General features: G+C 39.7%; 2 protein-coding genes across 8 annotated transcripts; one reads left to right on the top strand and one right to left on the bottom strand.

Annotated features, from left to right (window-relative positions):
• Positions 1-372: 372 nt before the first annotated feature.
• LOC119495661 (glycine N-acyltransferase-like protein 3) lies at positions 373-4,551 on the bottom strand. The gene is made up of 5 exons (XM_037782389.1): positions 4,063-4,551; positions 3,868-3,975; positions 3,657-3,777; positions 1,149-1,281; positions 373-1,020 (listed from the first exon to the last, which is right to left on the bottom strand). The coding sequence occupies exons 1-5, from the start codon at positions 4,135-4,137 to the stop codon at positions 621-623; spliced, it is 837 nt and encodes a 278-aa protein (XP_037638317.1). The 5' UTR covers positions 4,138-4,551; the 3' UTR covers positions 373-620.
• Positions 4,552-5,079: 528 nt separating this feature from the next.
• Positions 5,080-13,183, top strand: LOC119495653 (glycine N-acyltransferase-like protein 3). Of its 7 annotated transcripts, none has more exons than XM_037782370.1 (7): positions 5,080-5,350; positions 9,059-9,151; positions 9,621-9,689; positions 9,777-9,884; positions 9,974-10,094; positions 12,440-12,572; positions 12,701-13,183. In XM_037782370.1, exons 1-7 carry the CDS (start codon positions 5,276-5,278, stop codon positions 13,098-13,100), a joined length of 999 nt encoding a protein of 332 aa, XP_037638298.1. In that variant the 5' UTR covers positions 5,080-5,275; the 3' UTR covers positions 13,101-13,183. The 7 variants fall into 7 exon arrangements, with proteins under 7 accessions (XP_037638298.1, XP_037638297.1, XP_037638303.1 ...); XM_037782369.1 differs by having other exon boundaries at positions 5,085-5,350; positions 9,083-9,151; positions 9,597-9,689; XM_037782372.1 differs by having other exon boundaries at positions 5,097-5,305; positions 9,107-9,151; positions 9,597-9,689.
• Positions 13,184-14,016: the final 833 nt, after the last annotated feature.

Raw genomic sequence — 14,016 nt, 5'->3', positions numbered from 1 at the left:
TACCTTCCACCACTGTCGTCCAGTGTATTAGAGGCTAATACTTGTCAAACAGGTAAATACTCGTCATAAACCTAGTTTCAGATTTGTGAAACTTTTTTTTTTGTCATAATAGAAAAAGGGCAATATCAAATTGTTTCTGGAGATCATCATAGCCTATAAATCCATGTCTAAAAACAATGTACTTTACCTGAACTAGTCAAAGCTGGACCCTAAAGACTGTTTTAGCCTTTTTATAGTTATGGAAACAGATAAAAAATACATTAAAAACTGCAGTCCTTGAACCTGGACTAAAAGGACACTGGGAACCTGCTGAAGATTTGACAGTAATGTGAAAAGGAGAAAATAGATTTAAAACATGAATAAAACAAGGTATGCATGACATAATTTATCTTTATTTTGGGGAGCCATTGTTACTGATTATTACATTGGTACCGTACTGTGATACTGTATGTGTTCATGCACATCATTTGATAATTGTTCGATGCCGACAGAAACCAAGGGATGAATCCACCATTATAACAGTTCAGGTTTTGATGCAATGCTTTGGAGAGCCTATACAATTTACATTTTAATCACAATAACATTCACTTGCAATTTATGTTTACCTGATAATAAGTCAGCTATACATTCAATTCCCACCATTGCGCCCTGTATGAGGGATCCTCAATGAAGCCCAGGTTTTTAAATAGCTTGTAGGAGACCTCGTTCTCCTCCTCTATGAAGCAGTACACTGGGTGGCCCTCAGCGTGGAGCCTCTTTGCCAAGGTGCTGACCAGGACTTTGGCGTAGCCTCTCCCTCTGTGCTCTGGTAGAGTGTACATTAAGCCCATTGCACAGTAATCATACACCAGAATCCAGGACATCGGCTGGCCCTGGTCGTCAGTGATGCAGCAGGATGGGAAGTTGCTGATGAGGTTATTAATGATCATGTAACCCTGCTTGTTCCCTCCGAACTTCCAGGTTTTATTCACCAAGTCAACGTGGGAAAGGTTAAGAGTGGAAATCCTCGATTCAAGCTCACTGTGTAGAGAAACACATTATGATAACCTTTCACTTGAGTGGAGAAACAATTCTATTAAACGTTTCACTTTTAAGCGAAGTTATGTACACATGTCCTTATGAAGCACATTTTAATGATCTGGCTATACCTGTCAACTGCTGGTGGGAGCAGATGGCTGCTGTCTGGCAAATACAGGAGATGCACCGTGGTCAAGCATCGGTTGTTGACTTCTCTGTCAGTAGACACTTCTTTGAGCATAGGGACATGGGAAATGTCACATCCTGTAGGACAAAAATGATTCACATGTTAATACCATTCTGTTATTTTTCTTTGCAAGGGGTTGCAAACCAGTAGTGGAGGAAGTATTCACCTCCTTTACTCGGTTAAAATAGCAAAGCCCACACTGCAAAAATACTCTATTACATGTTAAAGTCCTGAATTGAAAATATTAAAGGAACAGTGTGTAGGATTTGGTGGCATCTAGTGGTGTGGTTGCAGATGCAACCAACTGAGGACCCCTCTGCTCACTCCTCCCTTTTATGGAAGTCAGATGCCGTCAGGTTTGCACTCTGCAGCTCACGTTACCGCAGTTTCACAGAGAACTACGTAGCCTTCAGGTAACGTAAAAGCGTGAAAGGCTCTCTCTAGAGCCAGTGTTTGGTTTGTTCGTTCTGGGCTACTCTAGAAACATGGTGGAGCAACATGGCGGACTCCGTGAAGAGGACCCACTCCCTATGTAGATATGAAGTAGGGGTGTAAGAAAATAGCGAAAAAATCTAATATCGCAATATTATGTTTTATGATACTGTATCAATACTCAAAATGTTTTAATTAATAGTTTATGGGTTAATCAATACTTTATTTTATTTTCAAAGAGATGTGCCCTCTCAGTGTATTTGTCCTCTTAAAGTAGTGCTATGATGTTGGATGTTACAGGGACTGTGATAAATGCAAATGCAGATCTCACTGTCCTGATTGAATAAAAAAAGATTTTATGCATATGGGGTTGTGTTCTTTCCTAAAATAAGATAAGAATACGATTTTTTTACAAAATCGCAATACATATCTTACCTACAGTATCACAAGGCCTAACCCCTGTATCGTGATAGATATCGTAACGCCAGATTCTTGCCAATACACAGCCCTAATATGAAGGGCTCATTCTAAGCTAACTAAAACACAACGATTCTTCGTTTCAGGTGATTATACACTAATGAAAACACAGTTATCAATATTATATTCCATTTCTGCAAATAGATCCCCCTCAATGTTACACACTATTCCTTTAACAAAAAGTATGTAACTATTAGCTAAATGTACTTAGTATCTTAAGTATCAGAAGTAAAAGTACTCATGCAGAAAAATGGTCCTGTGAGTATCAAACTTTTATATATTAGGCTGTTGTGAAGATTATTATCAGTGATGCATTAAGTAGCCTACTGTATTTAAGTTCAATTTTAGGTAATTATACTTAAAGGGACTGTTTGTAACTTTTTACACGTATAAATCTAACGGGTCGGTTTCCCATGCGCGCTCACATATGCCCGCTCGCTAGTGGCTACGCTGTTCAGACTCCCTGTGGACAGGTACCATCAGACTCCAACACAAACTACACGGAAGCACTAAAACCATAAAGTTCTATCTAGTGAAGCCCGTCTTGCAAAACAGTGCTGGCGGCGGTCGGAGAATGCGGGGGAGACCGTAGCTTTGGTCTCCAGGGCCGGAGTCACTGCTGTACTCTGCGCCTCTGCTCCTCTGCCTGCTTACCTTCACTCACACACCGCGCTCGTTCTCGCTCCACCTCTAGACGTGCATGCGCGCACACTACACACTGCAGAAGAGTTAGTTTAGCTCTGAGAATATCTAGTGAATGTACAGTGGACGTTTGTGCAGAAATGCTGCAGCTCCTCCAGACCAACAGAGGTTTCCCGTGTCTTGTGAAGTGACGGGGCTCCGCAGCGAGAAACGTTATCGTCTCCGACCGTGTGCCGGTGTCTCCCTCCGGCCGCGGTCGGAGACGATAACGTTTCTCTTCCTGCTTCTGCCCCGGAGGGTGAGGCAGGAAAAGCCAACACTAGGATCAGCATTGATTCAAGGAGAGACCTTCGTCTGGTCAGCTAACATTACTGCCAAGCAGGTGAAATATAGAGTGATATTGTGGTTTTAGCTGAACTGTGTCGCCTCACTGTGTTGAGCAATGCTCGTTCATGTCTGTTTAGAGCGAGCAAGCGCGAGCCCAACGCTGACTTTCGTTGACATAACGGCCACAGGTGTCGCTGTTAACAAGCAATTCTGAAAGTTACAAATAGTCCCTTTAACTAATTTACATTTCATGCCACTTTATACTTCAACTCCACTACAATTCAGAAGTAAATATCGTACCTTTTATTTCACTACATTTAGATTAATTGACAGCTGTAGGCTTATAGTTTACAAATGCGATTTTACTCAGGAAACATACAGTATGACCAGCTTATAAAATATGCATTATTATGAAGCTTCCTAACAGTATATGATACAACTACTTGAACTCCACCTCGACCAATTCAGAGTGAAATGAAAGTTAAACATTAAGTGAATGTTCTTACTAGTAGCCTATTTACACTAGGCTACACCACTGTTAGATGCAGCAGTGTCTGCAGAGGTCTAAACTCACCTCCAATAAGAAAATAAGTGCTCCAGTCAATTGCATTCTCCTCTGTCAGTATTTTCCTTAAAATCTCTTCATCCGTGCTGTAGTAAGCCACCTTTTTCATGAAGTCCAGGGCGTGCTTGTTCTGTGAAGTAAACGTGTAGCAATCATGTGGACAAAAAGCATGATGTTTAGGTTACAATGTGTCTAATTCTCCTGTGGGATGTGAACTCACCTTGGGGTCAGGTCTGCAAATGATGACCTTAAAGTCAGGCCATGTATCAACGATGACCTCCTTTGTGGTTGGTTTCTTCCTGTTAATCCCATATAGGAAACCGTAAACCTAAAAACAGAAAATGTTTAGACTATATTTAGGCCTATGAGCTGACATATGGAGGAATGCATTTTAAACAGCTTGCAGCTTGTCTACCTTAAAACTCTTGGGTAAGTGTTTAAGCAGAACTCCTTCAGCAATCTGTAGTTCTTCTGAGTTCAGGACCTTCATGTTTGAGGAGTGAAGCTTCTTTAAATGTCACAGAAATACTTTCATTATTTCCGGTAATGAACAGAATCGACATCGAATCAATAACAACTTTCGTTATGTACAGTATTTTATTTCCAGCGCACATTAAAGCTACCTGCAAATCCAACCAATGAGTACTTCCTGTCCAGATTTCAAAGTAAAGGGTGTGATTAAAGGCAACAGTAGTTTAATATTTGGACTTAGTACTTCTTATACTACTTGCACAATTAATATGAAGTACTTTTACTGTGTACTTTTTCAGTAATCCAATGTCAAAGTCCCCTCTAGAGAACAAGAATAAGACTTTTTTTTCGAAAAGTACACAGTAAAAGTACTTCATAATAATTGTGCAAGTAGTATAAGAAGTACTATGTTAAAATATACCAGATTCATAAACTACTTATGGAAGAAATGTGTTTTATCCGATTTCAAAGTTAGACAAAAAGTCTTATTCTTGTTCTCTAGAGGGGACTTTGACATTGGATTACTGAAAAAGTACACAGTAAAAGTACATCATGGTGATTGTGCTAGTAGTCTACAAAGTACTTTGTCCAAAAATATTAGATTAATAAACTACTTATTGAAGAATGTATTTTTATCCCACATCAAAGTGAGACGAAAATGCATATCATTGGTCTTTGGAAGGGACTTTGACATTGGATTACTGAAAAAGTACACAGTAAAAGTACTTCATATTAATTGTACAAGTAGTATAAGAAGTACTGTGTTAAAATATATCAGACTCATAAACTACTTATGGAAGAAATGTGTTTTATCCAACTTCAAAGTGAGACAAAAAGTCTTATTATTGTTCTGTAGAGGGGACTTTGACATTGGATTACTGAAAAAGTACACAGTAAAAGTACTTCACAGTATTTGAGCAAGTAGTATAAGAAGTATTAAGTCCAAATATTAAACTACTGTTGCCTTTAATCACACCCTTTACTTTGAAATCCGAACAGGAAGTATTCCTTGGTTGGATTTGCAGGTAGCTTTAAAGTGCGCTGGAAATAAAATACTGTACATACGCAAGTTGTTATTGATTCGATGTTGATTCTGCTCATTACCGGGAATAATTAAAGTATTTCTGTGACATTTAAAGAAGCTTCACTCCTCAAACATGAAGGTCCTGAACTCAGAAGAACTACAGATTGCTGAAGGAGTTCTGCTTAAACACTTACCCAAGAGTTTTAAGGTGGACAAGCTGCAAGCTGTTTAAAATGCATTCCTCCATATGTCAGCTCATAGGCCTAAATATAGTCTAAACATTTTCTGTTTTTAGGTATACGGTTTCCTATATGGGATTAACAGGAAGAAACCAACCACAAAGGAGGTCATCGTTGATACATGGCCTGACTTTAAGGTTATCATTTGCAAACCTGACCCCAAGGTGAGATAACATCCCATAGGAGAACTAGACACGTTGTAACCTAAACATCATGCTTTTTGTCCACATGATTAATACATTTTACTTCACAGAACAAGCGCGCCCTGGACTTCATGAAAAAGGTGACTTACTACAGCACGGATGAAGAGGTTTTAAAGAAAATACTGACAGAGGAGAATGCAATTGACTGGAGCACTTATTTTGTTATTGGAGGTGAGTTTAGACCTCTGCAGACACTGCTGCATCTAACAGTGGTGTAGCCTAGAGTAAATAGGCTACTAGTAAGAACATTCACTTAATGTTTAACTTTCATTTCACTCTGAAATGGTCGAGGTGGAGTTCAAGTAGTTGGATCATTTACTGTTAGGAAGCTTCATAATAATGCATATTTTATAAGCTGGTCATACTGTATGTTTCCTGAGTAAAATCGCATTTATAAACTATAAGCCTACAGCTGTCAATTAATATAAATGTAGTGAAATAAAAGGTACAATATTTACCTCTGAATTGTAGTGGAGTTGAAGTATAAAGTGGCATGAAATGTAAATCAGTTAAGTATAATTACCTCAAATTGAACTTTAAAGGGACTATTTGTAACTTTCAGAATTGCTTATTAACAGCGACACCTGTGGCCGTGAAATCAACGAAAGTCAGCGTCGAGCTCTCGCTTGCTTGCTCTAAATACACCTGAACGAGCATCGCTCAAACAGTCCCTTTAAAGGGACTGTTTGTATCTTCTTACATGTATAAAGCTTGCGTACGCGCGCTTGCGTGGCTACGCTGTTCAGACGAGACTCCAACACAAACTACATGGAAGCACCAAAACCGCAAAGTTATATCTAGTGAAGCCCGTCTTGCTAAACAGTGTTGACCGCGGTCGGAGGACGCGGGAGAGACCGTAGCTTTGGCCTCCAGGGCCGGAGTCTCTGCTCCATGCTCCTCTGCCTGCTTGCCTCACTCACACACCGCACGCGTTCTCGCTATTTCGCTCCACTCTTACATGCATGCGCGCACACTACACACTGCAGAAGACTTCATAGCTCTGAGAATATCTAGTGAATGTACAGTGGACGTTTGTGCAGAAATAAATGCTGCAGCTCCTCCAGACCAACAGAGGTTTCCCGTGTCTTGTGACGTGACGGGGCTCCGCAATGAGAAACGTTATCGTCTCCGACCGGGTGCCAGTGTCTCAGGACACCGGGAGGGAGGCTGAAGCAGGAAAAGCCAGCACTAGGATCAGCATTGATTCATGGAGAGACCTTCGTCTGGTCAGCTAACATTACTGCCAAGCAGGTGAAATATAGAGTGATATTTTGGGTTTAGCTGACGTGTGTCGCCTCACCGTTCATGTCTATTTAGAGCGAGCAAGCGCGAGCCCGACGTTGACTTTCATTGACTTAACGGCCACAGGTGTCGCTGTTAACAAGCATTTCTGATTCTTACGGTCCCTTTAAATACGGTAGAATGGGTATAATGGGAATCCATTGCTCCTAAAGTAGTGTTATCATGGTAAGGATGGTCTCTGAGTGAGGCGAACGGTGTTATCATGGTTTTACACTCGACGGCTCACGTTACCACAGTCTTGGCAAGGGAGGAGTGAGCGGAGGGATACTCAGTTGGCTGCAATATGCAAATCCTCCAAATGCCACCAAATCCTACACACTGTTCCTTTAATATTTTCAATTCAGGACTTTAACATGTAATAGAGTATTTTTGCAGTGTGGGCTTTGCTATTTTAACCGAGTAAAGGAGGTGAATACTTCCTCCACTACTGGTTTGCAAAGAAAAATAACAGAATGGTATTAACATGTGAATCATTTTTGTCCTACAGGATGTGACATTTCCCATGTCCCCATGCTCAAAGAAGTGTCTGCTGACAGAGAAGTCAACAACTGATGCTATGTCTCGACGCATCTCCTGTATTTGCCAGACAGCAGCCATCTGCTCCCACCAGCAGTTGACAGGTATAGCCAGATCATTAAAATGTGCTTTATAAGGACATGTGTACATAACTTTGCTTAAAAGTGAAATGTTTAATAGTATTGTGTCTCCACTCTGTTTTTCTCTACACAGTGAGCTTGAATCGAGGATTTCCACTCTTAACCTTTCCCACGTTGACTTGGTGAATAAAACCTGGAAGTTCGGAGGGAACAAGCAGGGTTTCATGATCATTAATAACCTCATCAGCAACTTCCCATCCTGCTGCATCACTGACGACCAGGGCCAGCCGGTGTCCTGGGTTCTGGTGTATGATTACTGCGCCATTGGCTTATTGTACACTCTACCAGAGCACAGAGGGAGAGGCTACGCCAAAGTCCTGGTCAGCACCTTGGCCAAAAGGCTCCACGCTGAGGGCTACCCAGTGTACTGCTTCATAGAGGAGGAGAACGAAGTCTCTTACAGGCTATTTAAAAACCTGGGCTTCATTGAGGATCCCTCATACAGGGCGCAATGGTGGGAATTCAACGTTTGATTTTCTAACCACTGTGATTGAATGTATAGCTGACTTATTATCAGGTAAACATAAATTGCAAGTGAATGTAATTGTGATTAAAATGTAAATTGTATAGGCTCTCCAAAGCATTGTATCAAAACCTGAACTGTTATAATGATGGATTCATTCCTTGTTTTCTGTCGGCACCGAACAATTTTCAAATTATGTACATGAACACATACAGTATCACAGTACAGTACCAATGTAATAATCAGTAACAATGGCTCCCCAAAATAAAGATATGTCATGCATACCTTGTTTTTTTCATGTTTTAAATCTATTTCACATTACTGTCAAATCTTCAGCAGGTTCCCAGTGTCCTTTTAGTCCAGGTTTAAGGACTGCAGTTTTTAATGTATTTTTTATCTGTTTCCATAACTATAAAAAAGCTAAAACACTCTTTAGGGTCCAGCTTAGACTAGTTTAGGTAAAGTACATTGTTTTTAGACATGGATTTATAGGCTATGATGGTCTTGAGAAACAATTTGATATTGCCCTTTTTATATTATGACAAAAAAAAGTTTCACAAATCTGAAAATGGGTTTATGACGAGTATTTACCTGTTTGACAAATATGAGCCTCAAATACACTGTACGACAGTGGTGGAAAGCACATCTACTCAAGCACTGTACTCAAGTACAGTCTTGAGGTTCTAGTTATTTGAGTATTTTCATTTTATGCTACGGATTTTATTTTCATAATTAATAGGGGATATTTCTACTGTCACAGCATTAGGCCTACATAATCAATAATACAATTTTTTTTTGTAATTAAAATGTATTTTGGCCATTAAATAATTGCACAAACAATTTGGGATCTAAGAAATATAAGAGTTTTAATTTTCAGACAGAATGCAGCAAGGTATTTGTCTGTTTTGAGTTGACCCGCTCAGCTGCTATGAGACACTTTGTAACCAGGCCTGCGATTGGTGACCGCCTGACAATGATTTATGAAGGCTGAGACTATTTTTATTGGAACAGAGCAGTTTAAACCAGCAGGCAGGATAAACTGCACCATTAAAGAAGCTTCACTCCTCAAACATGAAGGTCCTGAACTCAGAAGAACTACAGATCGCTGAAGGAGTTCTGCTTAAACACTTACCCAAGAGTTTTAAGGTAAACAAGCTGCAAGCTGTTTAAAATGCATTCCTCAATATGAATCATAATTATGAATCTGGTATATTTTAACATAGTACTTCTTATACTACTTGCACAATTATTATGAAGTACTTTTACTGTGTACTTTTGGAAAAAAAAGTCTTATTCTTGTTCTCTAGAGGGGACTTTGACATTGGATTACTGAAAAAGTACACAGTAAAAGTACTTCATATTAATTGTGCAAGTAGTATAAGAAGTACTAAGTCCAAATATTAAACTACTGTTGCCTTTAATCACACCCTTTACTTTGAAATCTGGACAGGAAGTACTCATTGGTTGGATTTGCAGGTAGCTTTAAAGTGCGCTGGAAATAAAATACTGTACATAACGAAAGTTGTTATTGATTGGATGTTGATTCTGTTCATTACCGGAAATAATGAAAGTATTTCTGTGACATTTAAAGAAGCTTCACTCCTCAAACATGAAGGTCCTGAACTCAGAAGAACTACAGATTGCTGAAGGAGTTCTGCTTAAACACTTACCCAAGAGTTTTAAGGTAGACAAGCTGCAAGCTGTTTAAAATACATTCCTCAATATGTCAGCTCATAGGCCTAAATATAGTCTAAACATTTTCTGTTTTTAGGTTTACGGTTTCCTATATGGGATTAACAGGAAGAAACCAACCACAAAGGAGGTCATCGTTGATACATGGCCTGACTTTAAGGTTATCATTTGCAGACCTGACCCCAAGGTGAGTTCACATCCCATAGGAGAACTAGACACATTGTAACCTAAACATCATGCTTTTTGTCCACATGATTAATACATTTTACTTCACAGAACAAGCACGCCCTGGACTTCGTGAAAAAGGTGACTTACTACAGCACGGATGAAGAGGTTTTAAAGAAAATACTGACAGAGGAGAATGCAATTGACTGGAGCGTTTATTTTCTTATTGGAGGTGAGTTTAGACACTGCTGCATCTAACAGTGGTGTAGCCTAGAGTAAATAGGCTACTAGTAAGAACATTCACTTAATGTTTAACTTTTATTTCACTCTGAAATGGTTGCGGTGGAGTTCAAGTAGTTGGATCATTTACTGTTAGGAAGCTTCATAATAATGCATATTTTATAAGCTGGTCATACTGTATGTTTCCTGAGTAAAATCACATTTATAAACTATAAGCCTACAGCTGTCAATTAATATAAATGTAGTGAAATAAAAGGTACAATATTTACCTCTGAATTGTAGTGGAGTTGAAGTATAAAGTGGCATGAAATGTAAATCAGTTAAGTATAATTACCTAAATTGAACTTAAAGGGACTGTATGTAACTTCTTACACGTATAAAGCTTGCGTACACGCGCTTGCGTGGCAACGCTGTTCAGATGAGACTCCAACATAAACTACATGGAAGCACCAAAACCGCAAAGTTATATCTAGTGAAGCCCGTCTTGCTAAACAGTGTTGGCCGCGGTCGGAGGACGCAGGAGAGACCGTAGCTTTGGTCTGCAAGTTCGGAGTCTCTGTTGTACTCTGTTCCTCTGTTCCTCTGCTCCTCTGCCTGCCTTCACTCACAGCTTGCTCCACCTCTAAACATGCATGCGCGCTCACTACACACTGCAGGAGACTTCGTAGCTCTGAGAATATCTAGTGAATGTACAGTGGACGTTTGTGCAGAAATAACTGTTGCAGCTCCTCCAGACCAACAGAGGTTTCCCGTATCTTGTGAGGTGACGGGGCTCCGCAGCGAGAAATGTTATCGTCTCCGACCGGGTGCCAGTGTCTCGCTCCGGCCGCGGTCGGGAGGCTGAAGCAGGAAAAGCCAACACTAGTAGCAGTGATTCATGGAGAGACCTTCGTCTGGTCAGCTAACATTACTGCCAAGCAGGTGAAATATAGAGTGATATTGTGGTTTTAGCTGACGTGTGTCTCCTCACTGTTTTGAGCGATGTTCGTTCATGTCTATTTAGAGCGAGCACAAACACGAGCACGACGCTGACTTTCATTGACTTAACGGCCACAGGTGTCGCTGTTAACAAGCATTTCTGATTCTTACAACCAGTCCCTTTAAATACAGTAGGCTACTTAATGCATCACTGATAATAATCTTCATAACAGCCTAAAATATAAAAGTTTGATACTCACAGGACCATTTTTCTGCATGAGTACTTTTACTTTTGATACTTAGATACTAAGTACATTTACTTAATAGTTACATACTTTTTTTGTAAAGGAAGTGTGTAACATTGAGGGGGATCTATTTGCAGAAATGGAATATAACTATTTTTTTATTAGTGTATAATCACCTGAAACGAAGAATCGTTGTGTTTTAATTAGCTTAGAATGAGCCCTTCATATTAGGGCTGTGTATTGGCAAGAATCTGGCGTTATGATATGTATCACGATACAGGGGTTAGGCCTTGTGATACTGTAAGTAAGGCAATATATTGTGATTTTTAAAATCTTATTTTAGGAAAGAACACACCACCATATGTATAAAATCTTTGTTCATGCAATCAGGACAGTGAGATCTGCATTTGCATTTATCACAGTCCCTGTAACATCCAACATCATAGCACTACTTTAAGAGGACATATACACTGAGAGGGCACATCTCTTTGAAAATAAAATAAAGTATTGATTAACCTGTAAACTATTAATTACAATTTTTGGAGAATCAATACAGTATCATAAAACATAATATCGCAATATTAGATTTTTTACTTACTTACTTACATACTTCATATTTACATAGGGAGCGGGTCCTCTTCACGGAGTCCGCTATGTTGCTCCGTCATGTTTCTACAGTAGCCCAGAACGGACAAACCAACACTGGCTCTAGAGAGAGCCTTTCACGTTTTTACGTTACCTGAAGGTCACCGTAGTTCTCTGTGAAACTGCGGTAACGTGAGCTGCAGAGTGCAAAACTGTCGCCGTCTGACTTCCATTGCTCCTAAAGTAGTGTTATCATGGTAAGGATGGTCTCTGAGTGAGGCAAACGGTGTTATCATGGTTTTACACTCGACGGCTCACGTTACTGCAGTCTTGGCAAGGGAGGAGTGAGCGGAGGGATACTCAGTTGGCTGCAATCTGCAAATCCTCCAAATGCCACCAAATCCTACACACTGTTCCTTTAACATTTTCAATGCAGGACTTTAACATGTAATAGAGTATTTTTGCAATGTGGGCTTTGCTATTTTTACCGAGTGAAGGAGGTGAATACTTCCTACACTACTTGTTTGTGACCCCTTGCAAAGAAAAATAACAGAATGGTATTAACATGTGAATCATTTTTGTCCTACAGGATGTGACATTTCCCATGTCCCCATGCTCAAAGAAGTGTCTGCTGACAGAGAAGTCAGCAACCGATGCTATGTCTCGACGCATCTCCTGTATTTGCCAGACAGCAGCCATCTGCTCCCACCAGCAGTTGACAGGTATAGCCAGATCATTAAAATGTGCTTCATAAGGACATGTGTACATAACTTCGCTTAAAAGTGAAACGTTTAATAGAATTGTTTCTCCACTCAAGTAAAAGGTCATCATAATGTGTTTCTCTACACAGTGAGCTTGAATCGAGGATTTCTACTCTTAACCTTTCCCACGTTGACTTGGTGAATAAAACCTGGAAGTTCGGAGGGAACAAGCAGGGTTTCATGATCATTAATAACCTCATCAGCAACTTCCCATCCTGCTGCATCACTGACGACCAGGGCCAGCCGGTGTCCTGGGTTCTGGTGTATGATTCCTGTGCTATGGGCTTATTGTACACTCTGCCAGAGCACAGAGGGAGAGGCTACGCCAAAGTCCTGGCCAGCACCTTGGCCAAGAGGCTCCACGCTGAGGGCTACCCAGTGTTCTGCTTCATAGAGGAGGAGAACGAAGTCTCCTACAGGCTATTTAAAAACCTGGGCTTCATTGAGGATCCCTCATACAGGGCGCAATGGTGGGAATTCAACGTTTGATTTTCTAACCACTGTGATTGAATGTATAGCTGACTTATTATCAGGTAAACATAAATTGCAAGTGAATGTAATTGTGATTAAAATGTAAATTGTATAGGCTCTCCAAAGCATTGCATCAAAACCTGAACTGTTATAATGGTGGATTCATTCCTTGTTTTCTGTTGGCACCGAACAATTATCAAATGATGTACATGAACACATACAGTATCACAGTACGGTACCAATGTAATAATCAGTAACAATGGCTCCCCGAAATAAAGATATGTCATGCATATCTTGTTTTATTCATGTTTGAGGAGTGAAGCTTCTTTAATGGTGCAGTTTATCCCGCCTGCTGGTTTAAACTGCTCTTTTCCAATAAAAATAGTCTCAGCCTTCATAAATCATTGACAGGCGGTCACCAATCGCAGGCTTGTTACAAAGTGTCTCATAGCAGCTGAGCGGGTCAACTCAAAACAGAAAAATACTTGGCTACTTTCTGTCTGAAAATTAAAGCTCTTATATTTCTTAGATCTCAAATTGTTTGTGCAATTATTTAATGGCCAAAATACATTTAATTATAAAAAAGCTTAATTATTGATTATGCAGGCCTAATGCTGTGACAGGAGATACATCCCCTATTAATTATCAAAATAGGGCTTTTTTAGGGCTGTAAATCGATTAAAATATTTAATTGCAATTAAGCGCATGATTGTTCATGATTATTCGCACATTTTTTATCTGTTCAAAATGTACCTTAAAGTCTGATTTGTCAAGAATTTAATACTCTTATCAACATGGGAGTGGGCAAATATGCTGCTTTATGCAAATGTATTTATATATTTATTATTGGAAATCAATTAACAACACAAACCTCACAGGTACTGCATTTAGCATAAAAAATATGCTCAAATCATGACATGCAAACACAAGCCAG

The sequence above is a fragment of the Sebastes umbrosus genome, chromosome 10, assembly GCF_015220745.1.
Source record: "Sebastes umbrosus isolate fSebUmb1 chromosome 10, fSebUmb1.pri, whole genome shotgun sequence".
Lineage (NCBI taxonomy): Eukaryota > Metazoa > Chordata > Actinopteri > Perciformes > Sebastidae > Sebastes > Sebastes umbrosus.
This window is presented reverse-complemented; position numbering and strand designations above follow the sequence as displayed.